At 33.2% G+C, this 12,958-nt stretch overlaps 1 protein-coding gene across 3 annotated transcripts in view; it reads left to right on the top strand.

The window, feature by feature from the left end:
• KCNT2 (potassium sodium-activated channel subfamily T member 2) overlaps positions 1–12,958 on the top strand; it is a 355,813-nt gene that overhangs the window by 211,639 nt on the left and 131,216 nt on the right. For all 3 annotated transcript variants that reach the window (XM_039217452.1, XM_039217450.1, XM_039217449.1), the window contains exon 14: positions 7,339–7,447. In XM_039217452.1, the coding sequence (XP_039073383.1) occupies positions 7,339–7,447 (109 nt within the window). The remainder of the gene's footprint in view (positions 1–7,338; positions 7,448–12,958) is intronic.

Below are 12,958 nucleotides of genomic sequence, written 5' to 3'. Positions count from 1 at the left end.
AACAAATAACATTCAGTTTTTCAAATTTATCCCATTTTGTGTTTCTGTTTAACAGCCCTTTTCCAAAGGATATTTGATTTCTGTAAATCACAACCCTGCCTTGGTTTAGTGCACTTTCCACTGTTGTTACTGCTTTCCAAAGACCGGTTACCTAGCAACTGCATGGAAGAAGCTTTAGTATTTTAAATCATACAAGAGCTCAGAAAATACTGAGGCAGACTTTTAAAAAAAGATTCTGACTTGTTAAAATGTAATTAACAATTTCGTTTTCCATAAAGTAAAAGAGACTTGAAAATAGATTTGCTTCACATGTATCTATTAATTTGTATCATTAATTATAATGGCTTATTTTAATAGCCTTTAAATTTTTAAAAATAATAAACATTACAATAAAAAAGTAACAAAAAATTTCACATAGTCCTATTATCAAAACCATAGTTTTTGAAAATTTTCCCACTCCTTGAGGTAATTACCATTAACAGTTTGATTCCTATTCTTACAATTTTTTATGTTTGTTCAGACATATATGTGAGCATAGGAGCATACATGCAGAAGTCAGCATTCTTATAAGACTAGGATCATGTTTTAATTCTAAACAATAAATTTATATTATATTGTTTAGCTGCTTAAAATTTTAAATATATTATTGGCATTATTTCAAGACAGTTTATTGAAATACTTGTTTTTAATATGCGTGATTGTGATGATATATAATACTTGTTTAGAATTTTGATCAACATTTTATAGTCACTGTCTACTTTTCTTCTCAGAAAATCCTATGAGGGGTGCCTGGGTGGCTCATTCAGTTAAGTGTCCAACTCTTGGTTTCAGCTCAGGTCATGATCTTGAAGTTTGTGGGTTCAAGCTCCATGTCAGGCTCTGCACTGTCAGCTTGAGATTCTCTCTCTTTTCCTTTTCTCTCCACCCCTCCTGTACTCTCTCTCTCTCTCCCTCTCTCTCAAAATAAATAAATGAACTTTAAAAAATTCTATGAGACATATACTATTAGTATTCATGTTTTTAAAATAAAGCAAATGAGGCTTAGAGGGATCAATGTTTGCCCATGGCTTGGCCTACTTAGTGGTGACACCACTTGATCTCATGTGCTTATGCATTAACAGCAAGACATGGACAAGAAAGATCTAAATCAAAATAAATACACAGAAACGTTAAAAAGATGAGAAGATATAAGATGCACATAATTTTGAAAGAGGAAATGCTTTCTTCAGCAAGGGAGGGAAATGAGAAGCCTTAAAGAAAAAATGGACAGATTTTATCATTGCTAAGGAGTTATCTCTGTTTGCATAATCAAAACTAGGCTTTTGCCATATATGTGGTCTCACCAGCAAGAAGGAAGAAGTTTATGAAAATGGTTTTGTCCACAAAAAAAAAAAATAATACAGAATTTGGACAAACCTAGTCATGTGACCATATCTAACTAAAGGGAAGCAGGACAGTGTAATATTTACTTGGGCAGCCATGCACCCAGCTAAAATCTGGAGATGAGTAAGAGGAAATAATAACTTCTATTACTGAAAGGAAGGAGAGAATAAATGTGGGCGACAGTATTTGCAGCCACATTTCAAGTCCTTATCCATCTAAGCATTTATGTACAATATTGTCCATATCTATTAAGATACTCATCCATTATTATGAAAAATAATACTTACAGCTGTATCAAGTGGTTGCATCCAACTTAAAGTCCAGGACATCTGGATAATGCAGAGTCAGTTCTCGATATAGCTCTTCATGCTCTGGCCACACGCACACTAATAAATTAGTTAACCACCTCCACCTCCATCCCATATGAATAGAAAATAGTGAAAGAACGTAATTATAATAAATATTGTTGTTTGGAATAAAGAACCAGAGACACACACCAGTCATTAGCCCACAGCAATGATGAAATCCTGTGGGACATGACTGGCAGAGACCTTGCAGCAAATTCCTTATGAGATACTCATTCTACTTACAGAGAATAACTCTTTTGTGTATTCATAAGCATATCTCCTTGTGCACTTTTCTCTGTGGCCATAGAGAAAGTTCAAATTGGAGCAGATTTCTTTCATTACTTTCCATGTGTCAGTAATTGTGTTCGAAGTTCTCCAAGAACTTGTTTTTAAGAAAAGCCATCTTTAAAAAAAATTTTTTTAACATTTATTTATTTTTGAGATAAAGAGTAAGACAGAATGCAGCAGAGGAGGGTCAGAGACAGAAGGAGACACAGAATCTGAAGCAGGCTCCAGGCGCTGACCAAACATTCAGCATAGAGCCCTGTGTGGGGCTCAAACCCACGAACCATATAATCATGATCAAGTTCGACACTCAACAGACTGAGCCACCCAGGGACCACTCCAAGAACTTTCTTAAACCTGCCTTATTTACTGGCCGGTTCATGTCACCCTTTTGATTGTGGCAGCTACTTTGACATCACCCGAAACAATAAGTTTGAGTGAGAAGGCATCACTTTAATCTGATTCTTGCCACATGTCTGGCTCTATTGGTTTGGGAGAAGTGTTAATGGAAGGCTTCTGATAAAGACTCTGAAAGAAGATCATCTCCTGCTATTTAGGGTACAGTTCACTTTTTGGTTCTGCAACCGTGCAGATATCTGGACTCTTGATTTAGCTTTTTGGCTTTAAGTAAACAGTGCCATACTTAAGAGAGCTTTATTCCTTTTTCTCTCTGCTTGCAAAGTGATCAGTTCTTACCTGAGGTCATCTCTCTGTATCTGACTAAAATCATCAAAGTGCTACAAATACTCATTAGTGTTCTTGTCCTTTCCAAACTAGTTTCTAGACATGTTTCCATAGATAAGTCATTTTCTGCATACAGAGTGGAAAATGGAAAATAAGGAAAAATAGCATTTCTGTTACAGGTGTAATTCTACTGTATACATTTCAATAGTACTTAAGTTTTATGTAACTTTGTCTTATGTTTTTAATTAGAAAATTATTTGATAAACACTGGAAGTTTGTGACTTGAAATATCCCAAAAAGGAAATACTAGTAGCTGATAAAAAAAAAAAAATTGAGCTGAAAAACGTTCTCTCCTTGTTCACTCTCATTCTTTCCAAAAGTACTTGGTCATATTATTCAATGATATTGAGAGTCATGAAAGTGATTAGCTCAATGCCCTAAACTTGTGCACCTATAATTTCCCTATTATAAATGTTCTTGTTCACTGTCCTATCTCGGCATCCACATCTGGAAGTATGCCCTACATATCATGTTGCTACCTGTTAATGTGAACCCACCCTAATCTCTGTTCTCTGACCACTGCCTCTTATCATTCCAGTTCACAACCTCTAATAGGGAGCTCCACTATCTATTCACTACACTGGGAATTAGATTCATTGATTCTACCAAATGTTTACTATTATTTACAACTGCAGATTCTGTGTTCTCTTTTTAACCTGTATGAATTCCATAGCATATTATTATAATCCATTATTTTAATTCATCCTCTGTTCATTGACCTTCTGTACCTAAGTTAGACTTGTTTGTCAGAAGTCAATGGTGGTGAATTCTCTCTTTTTGATAAAAGATGGTGTTTACTTCCACACATTTGAGTGTGGCCAAAGGAAACAAAATAAACAAAAGACAACCAGCAGACTATTCCCACTTTACGTTCATCATCCCTGATTTCTAGCGGTCCATAAGCTGCTAAACATCATTCTGTGTTTCTCTGTTCTGTGTCCTTTCCCACTCCCTCCAACAACTATGCAATATTTTCTTCTTTCACTTCAAACATCTTACTGAATCATCATTTCCACCTATTCCACCAAGAAAATAGGAATGTAGGATGAAAAACAAAATTTTCGTAAACTTCCACCTACACATCTACCTACAGACCTGCACATACACCCATATGTCCTACCTTCTTTCCTCTTAATATAGATGAACAATTTTAGCCACAGTGAGACTGAGAAAGGTCATAAAAAGGTAGTATAGTATGTTAGTAAGATTACCCGGATTCTGCCCGTCTATGATGTCATTTTAAAGAAGTTGAAATATATCTTATAAGCATTAGGATTCAAGCAAGGTCATTAATCCATTAGCTAATCAAACAGCACTATCCAGTCATTGGTGATAATGGAAGTGTTCTATATTTGCAATGTCTGATACTGTAGGCAGTAGCCACAGATGTTATTGAGTATTTTATTGCTATTGAAATATGGCTAGTAAGATGGAGGAACTGAACTTTTGTTTGTATTTTGTTTAAATCTATTTAAGCTTACATTCCCATATGTGGCAGTGGCAACTCTCATTGGACAGCACAGTTTTGAAGGGTAATAGGGGGAATGCTGAAGAATTGGAAGATAGGAAGAGCAGTTAAGAAGCTGTTGTTGCATTTGTCGAGGTGAAAGATAATCATAGTTTGAATAAAGATTCACAATCCCTTAGCTGTAACTCTAAAATTCAGAAAATTGTAGGGGGAAAAAAGTATTTCTGTTGGTACTGATATCTGATCTGACCTGAAATTTTTTGGTGGCAATCCCAACACTGAATTTTATTTTTTGCACTTAGTATAGATATTGACACATGTAACTACAGAAATAATATTTTAAAGCATCCCTAGATGTATTACATTGGGTGGGGTAGATGAGACACATTGCCTTTCTAAATCTGAAAAAATAATAAAATAAAAAAAATAATTCTAAGAGCTGATTACTGGCCCTTAAGAATTATGGATAGGGGCGCCTGGGTGGCTCAGTGGGTTAAGTGTCGACTTCAGCTCAGGTCATGATCTCGCAGTTTTTGAGTTCGAGCCCCACGTTGGGCTGACAGCTCAGAACTTGGGTCCTGCTTCAGATTCTGTGTCTCCCCCACCACCACCTTCTGCCCCTCCCATGCTCATGCTCTACCTCTGGCTCTCAATAATAAATAAATATTTAAAAAAAGAATTATGGATAAAGATTGAAAACCTGTAGCAAGTTGGGAGAATGGAATGGAGATAGGGAAAATGGGAAAGATAGAGCCGGCTTTAGTAATTTAATGATCAATAAACCTTGGCTGTCATATGACATTGGTAAATGAGGGGCGAAGTAGCAGGAAAGAATCAGTTTTTCAGTTCAGGTTAGGGGATGGTGATTAGTATTTTCAAAATGTCGCAGAAGGAGCCATAGATTTGAACTTCAGAGGAGAGGTCTAAAGATACATTCACCCGTGTTTTACAGAGTGAGTTTAAGTTTTCTGTAATTTATGCAAAAGAATATACCTAGTTGAACATTCTATCATATTTACCTGTGTAGATCAGCCATATTGACTAAATCAATTTCTGTTTTATGAAAAGAACACTGATTTTTTTCCTTTTTATCTAACAAGGAATCCCATGATAATTATATATTAACTCATTTATCTAAGACAATGGTTTTTCAACCAACCTGATCCAATGCCTCCTTTGTATAGTAAATATTTTGTAACACTTCCTCTACTACCCTGGAATGAAATTCAGAGTAAATATAACTATCTATATAAATACATTTAAAACAATTAATGCATTTATTAATCATAATTTGAAGGAGAAACAGAGGGGAATAATAATGTATTTCAATATGTAAATGCTCAAGTATGAATACTCAAGAAAACACACTGGAAAAGAGAGATACTTGCATCATTAAGTATGTGCCAGCTTCTGACATTGGTAATATTAGTATTCAAACATCCTAAATTTGTATAAATGACTGACATACAATGCCAAACAGAATAAAATATATTTCTCTTTATTTACACAATAGTGTTCCTAGATAATTTAGTTTACAGTTTTGCTCCTTAAACAACATGGGGGTTGTTGCACCAACCCCTTATACCTCTCCCCCACCTCCCTGGCCCTGCCCTATGTATATATATTGTACTATATATATATATATTGTACTATATTTACTGGAAAAAAATCTGTATAAGTGGACCTGTGCAATTCAAACCTGTTTTGTTCAAGGTCTATGTATACTAAAACAGTCCCAAACATACTTTGTATTTATGTACAAAGTTACCTCCAGTAATGTGTGCTTTGCTGATGGGCTAACAGACACTGTAAAGACAATAAAGAAAAAAGAGAGAAGCAGAAACATTGTTAGCAGATCTCTGATATTTTTTTATTTTGAGTAAATCCTGAGATGTAACTGTAGTGATTTCTTCCATAAAAGGTAAAAGAAAAAGTAAATAAATAAGGAAGTGAAAGAAAAAGAAAAAATAATGGGCTCTTTAATATGCTAACTCATGAAATCAGGAGTAAGCTTATAATTTGTCTGTCCAAGGCATTTGCAGCCTCATTTCTCAAGTAATTTTTTTATGTTTCTTCATAAATGCTGTTGTATATGTGTCCATTGTATAGATATCTGACTCATCTACAAATTCAACCTTCTATTTCTTAATTTAGCTAAAACTATTTTCTAAGAATATTTATTTTTTTAGAACTTTACACATTGTCTTTATTTCTAATACCAGCTATAATTGTTTGTTTGGGAAGGGAAGGTTTTTTTCCCCAAAGTAAACAATACCTTAATTACTTCTCTCAAATATGACTTCTGTGGAAAACTGCAGATCGGGCATCTGAGCCCACATCGCTCTATGAAAGTAAGGGACGTGGGCTAAGTACCACCTCCCCCCCCCCTTTAATGTGGCCTGCACCCTCTCATGTGCCACCATCTTTAACACTGTATTCTTTTTATGTTACTGAACTTCTATTGTTACTTTTTTATCTCTCCTGATTGGACCCTATCATCTTTTGAGTTTATGACCATAGGTCTTGAGGTGAAATAACAGTTTAAATTTAAATGTATTTTAGTATTAATCTTTATTGCTTGATATTATAGTTGTTTTGATTGTACAAAATCTATTACTATGTTATGTAAATGTTATCTACCATGTCATTTAGTAATTCTAATTCTATGTGCTGTGTGACTATGAATTTGATAAATTGATATTGCTTTAAGTCAATACTCCTGCATTTCATACCATAGAATTTTTATCAGAATTAAAGGAGGCTTTATATAGTCCCTGATTTATTTTCGAGACCGTACCTCAAATATATCTAGCTCTCATCTGTTTGTACACAAGAGGCATAGTAAACATTTTGCCAAAATCTGCCTATTTCACTAATAAAAGAACTGGGGCTAGCATCCCCTTCCCTCTCCATCACTTAGCTCATAATCTAGTACTCTCTCGTGTGAAACATTTTTCCTGGGGAAAACTGCACATGTAAAAACACCTCTAAGACAAGTGTGTTTGTGTTGAAACTTTTGTGGTTTTATTTATTGTTTTATTTTTAATAATAGTTAAAAATACTACTATCCCAAGGTAAATTATTCTAATTTACCTATTTTATTTCAAACAGATCATGTTGTTTGTGAAGAAGAGTTTAAATACGCCATGTTAGCTTTAAACTGTATATGCCCAGCAACTTCTACACTTATTACACTTCTGGTTCATACCTCTAGAGGGCAGTAAGTATATTTTTTCTTTAAGATAATGAATTTTAAATGATAAAAAAATAATATAAGTGTAGTTATGTGATTTAGAGGTAAGATAAGCCAAGGTATACAGCCAGATATGTATTACACTTGTATTTTTTGTGAGTTATCTTCATCTGACAAACAGACGGATGGATAGATAGATGGAAAGAAGGGAAAGACCAAGACACAGAAAATTGACAGTGATTTGCTGGGTTTTGTTTTTTTTTCTAACTAATCTTGAGATAATTTGTTTCATCCTAAATTCTAAGTATCCACATCATTTGTTAAGTCTAAGATAGGGCACTGCTTCTATTTTTGAGATACTTAGGAAATAAAACTTTAAAAAATGAGATGATGACAATCGTTAGTATAAGATTTTAAAGGTATTTTCTTTTCTATTCCTAAGGTAAGTTTTTTTTCAAAGCTATATGTACATGATTGACCTCAAAATTAAACTTTACAATTTTATAGAATAACAAAGCACTTGATAAGATTAGCAAATGTAGTATAAAAGAAATCACTTTTTATATGTATTTTGAGGTAGATGATGGAAGGTTATATCATCAGATCATTTTGTTCTATGATAGAGTTTCTATTTGACTTGGATGATCAAGGAAAATATAATCAGTGAGCACAGTCCCTATGCTTATTTGAAGAGACAATATTGCGTTGCATTTCATACCCTTTCCAATTTTTTTTTTTTTTTGGTATTATATACAAAATGTTGATTTTATAGGGGAATTTTACTGTGGTGCTTGTGGTTATGATTATTTAAATTTAGTAAGTTAATGGATAGTTATTTAAGTGAAGTGCCAAGTCAAATAAACCAAGAAAAGGAAAATTATTTTTTGGGATTTAATACCAAGTGGGGTAAGTTGCTAACTGGAAAATAGCAAATGGCCTGCACTAAAGTAGACTTTACTGTCTTACCTCTAATATATCCCTGCTCTATTGAAATAGTGAGATTTTCCCAGGAGTAATTTTCTTAAAGCTCTAAATGAAAATATTTCTACTCCCTGCATTTATAAGCCTTTAATTTGTGCAATGTAAAACATGCAAGAGGATCATGAATGCATTGTTTTTCTTTGAAGAAAGTATGCAACATTTTGATGAAATTAAATAAAATACTGAAAACAATTTTAACACCGCTTAATGGAACATTCACAGTACTCATCACATGGGCTGATTATTTTGCCATACACCTTTTGGTCATAGAATCATACAACTTTAGACTGAATATCCAGTCTCACTTATTGTTATAGAAAGGATAAAATGTGCCCATCAACACTAACATACATCATTACTCATAGACTGCTAAATTACACTATTAAAGTTGTAGTAAATCCTACTTACTGGTACATAAACTGTTGCCCTCGTGAACAAATTGCTCTTGATTTAAGCCAAAAAAGTTTTAGTGACCCCTAAAATAGGATTTTTATCAATATACTTTAAAGAATTTTGCCTTATTAAAAAAGAAAATAATGTTGAAGACCTTGTTACCACATAACTAAGGATTTTCCACGAATAAGATTGACCAGCAAAATTACTTCACAACTAATTGTCACAATAAATGCTGTAGTCCACAAGAATAATTTTCTTCATAGCAACTTTATTGAGACGTAATTCACATATCATACAATTCAGCCATGTAAAGTGTATGATTTAATGTCTTAGTGTATTCACAGATTTGTGTAAACATCACCACTATCTAACTACTGAATCTTTTCACCACTCCATAAAGAAATGTTCTATCTTTTAGTAGTCACTCATATTTTCCCCCAACCCTTTCATTTCCATACAATCACCAGTCTACCCTGTCACTATGGGTTTTTGTATTGTGGACATTGCATATTGCATATAAATGGAATCATACAATACGCTCTTTGTTTTTTGTTTTTTGTTTTTGGACTTGCTTCTTTCACTTGACATAATGTTTTTAAGGTTCATCTGTATTATAGTAAGCATCAGTACTTCATTCCTTTGTATGACTGAATAATATTTCATTGTATGGATATATCATATTTATGTTTTTCATTCATTAGCTGATGGGTATTTGGATTGTTTCCAGCATTGCAAATAAAAATACTTTTAACATGCATGTTAAGATTTTTATGTGGACATATACTTTCATTTCTTTTGGCTATACTGCTGAGTAACTGTTTAGAAACTGCCAGAATGTTTTCCTAGAAGACTTTAACATTTTGTATTCCCACCAGCAATGTAGCAGAGGTCCAGTTTTTTTCACAGTCTCAGCAACACTTGTTATTGTCCACGTTTTTTATTAATACCATCCTAGTGGATGCAAAATGGTGTCTCAATGTGGTTTTGATTTGCATTTCATTGATGGCTAATCACGTTGAACATTATTTCATCTGTTTATTGGACATTTGTATATCTTCTCCAAAGAAAAGCCTATTCAGAACCTTTGCCCTTTTTTTAATCAAGGTATTTGTCTTTGAGTTTTGGATAGTAAGAGCTTTTGTATTTTCTAAATTCAAGTACCTAAATTAAATATATACTATCACTTGAACATATATAATCACTCAAACAAGTTACTCAATTTAACATATCTAATATATTTTATTAAGTGTATTGTTTGACTAAGTATTTGTATCAGGTCATCTGTATATATATTAACTGAAGATATAGTCAAGATTTATCTAGTAACAGAACATGTTTGAAATTTTGCCCTTAAGCATCAACGGAAATTAGAAAGCTTAAATATATTGAATTCATATTAAGAGAACAAATTTGGGAGGTGAATTAAGAGTGTAATGGGAAAATGTTGAATAGTTTAAGAAATGTTTTATGCAAGGATTATCAAACCCTTAATTAAAAAGAAAACTTACAATAACGCTCCATTTAAAAAGGAGAGAGTAATATTACTAAAACTTCATTTTATAATAAGTGGTGATTTTGACTACAAATAGTTGATATTCACAAACTGTTGTGTACCATATTAGTTGGTAAAAAGTGAAAAAAATAATTAAGACTTTAGTATCCAACAAGCTCAGAAGTAAATGTAAAACATGAAATGGTCTAATTTAAAAAATATACTTAAATAAAGTGTTATATAGATTATAGTGTTGAAAGAGACTAATAACTATGAATTCTGAAACAAATGAGATAGAGAAGTCAAGAGTTGAGATCAAAGATCAGCTCTTTTGTGACCCACATGCCTGAGTTCACGGTGATAATGGAATTCCTTCCTAATTTGTCTCTAGAAATAGACTTAGCCACTCAAACACCTTTCTCCTTTTCTTAGTTCTCTTCAAGCCAGTGGAAATCGGGACAAAGATGGAAATCATATGTTAAGGATGAATTACCTACCTCTGGACTTTCATAGAAAATGAATACTAATTAAAAAAAAATCTATCTTGTATTTTTGGAGTCTCTTCAGCAACTTAGCCAATACCCTGACTAATAGAGCTCCCAAGGCTATTAGCACTCTTGCTATCTTAGGTTTTCTCTTCCTGTATGTTAATATATTCATTCCAGTTCTAACGTAACTTGTAGATGACTTCAAATAAGTGTTTTCCTTTTATTCATTGAGGGTTCACTCTGTATTTTGGCACTTCACTATCCCCCCCACCCCACTCATTTCATTTACATTTGAGTATCCAGTGCTTTTGGCAGTGGTATTCCTTATTGTTAATTAACTTAACATTTGTATTTATTTGGCAGTCTTACCAGAAAGATGCATCTAAGTTTATTCATTGGACAAAAATTACTATAGGCTGTTGGCCATAGACCATGATGATTTTAAGCAAGGAATGGCTGATATCAGGCCAGTTGATAGACATTCATCTGATCCATCTTGATGACATTTCATCCTTGTCAAATTGAAATTTTTTCTTTTCTTTTCAATTTACTTTCATGAAAATAATTATTTTATCAGTCCCATTGAAGAGGTTGAATTTTTGGTCTCAGTGATAATCAATGGGAAAGAAAGAATTGATAAGAAAAATACTTGTAAAGTTAGAATTTATGGAACTTGGCTACTGAATAGATATGAATGTAGAAAAAAAAGGGGAAAAAATAAAAATCTCCTACGGTGTGTCTAGACAGTAGGGAACTATAAAACATGTGGTTTGGTAGAAGAAAAAAGGAGTTCGATAGGTATATATTTACTTTCTAAACAGATATACCTGGTGGTGGGTATTACTGCTTCTCTTGGTTCCTGAGGAGGGATCAGTGCTGTTTCAGGTCCATAAAGCTGAAAGTAGAAATAGTGGGGATTTGGGAGAAATGTCAACTTAAACTTTTCTTTTTAGATAATAGGTAGAAGAAAAGGAGAGCAAATACAGTATAGCGTAATGAAATAAATAGGAGTAAGGATTTATAAAGCAAACTAGATAGTAAAAATATAAATGGTTTAAGATGGATGGATGCTGAGCAAATGGAGTTAGTAAGTCACTGGTCTCTGGGGACTACTGAGAAAATAATTCTGGACTGTGGAGACTTTCCCATTTTGAGAAAAGATCAACAATTAAGGAGATCATAAGAAAGTGAAGCCTGGTTGAAGGCTACCACTTCATTTAGTTTGTCCATCATGATTAGAAAGAAAAATAATAAAAGGTTTATTGCACAGGAAGGTTAAGGGTAGCTTTTTCTAAATATGTGTGCATGCACATCTATGTGTATTTATCTGTTTATTTTCTGTTTGCTTTTAAGGTTTAATTAGTAGGGTAAGTACCAGTGAGGAGACAGAGACTGAAAATACAACCAGAGAGTAGTGGATGGGATCCAGAGAGTGTCTGGAATATCTCTATTTAGTAAGGAGAAGAATCATTTCTTCCTTAGGAATAGTAAGGAAAGGGGTAATTTAGAGTAATTTTATTTATGCATAATAAAGACTATTACACTGGCTAAAAAATATGTTCTGCTCCATGTAATGGCTAAAATTAAGGGTGGCATTTTATTTTATAGATGATATATCTGGGGATCAGCATCTAGAGCAGCTTGTCTGACTCAACAGTGCACCCAGTTCTTTCCATTTTTTTTTATTTCAACGTTTTTAGCTTGTAGAACCTAATCCTCAAGATTTTCTCCTTGTAATCACAAAATGTCTGCTTCGCTTCAAGCTATTCTCTTCTAGATAGGAAGAAGGAGAATGAGAAAGGAGCAAAATATTGCCAACTGAGACTGTTTATTAAAGTTTTCCATGAAGTACACTGTTGCCTTTTCACATTTTAAGATAGTTATATTTTGCATATTAGAATATCAGCTTGATTCTAGTAATGTCTATTAGCAATGTAAATAATTTTAAATTGAAAAATATATGTGTATATACACACTTAGTGTACAGAGACATATATACACACATATTTACTTACATTTATATGTTTACTCTTTTAAAATAATTAGGTTATATATCATAAGAACAAAAGATAAATCAAAGGATCTTATCTGGGAGTATATTGAATCATACAAATAACTGTGAAAGCCTAGGTTTTATATGTGAAATACAGTGAAGGTTATTGCTTCCTCTTAGAATGAGAG

Source organism: Hyaena hyaena, unplaced genomic scaffold (genome assembly GCF_003009895.1).
Source record: "Hyaena hyaena isolate Hyena2069 unplaced genomic scaffold, ASM300989v1 scaffold_692, whole genome shotgun sequence".
Lineage (NCBI taxonomy): Eukaryota > Metazoa > Chordata > Mammalia > Carnivora > Hyaenidae > Hyaena > Hyaena hyaena.
The sequence above is the reverse complement of the archived record's forward strand: the minus strand, read 5'-3'. Positions and strand labels throughout refer to the sequence as shown.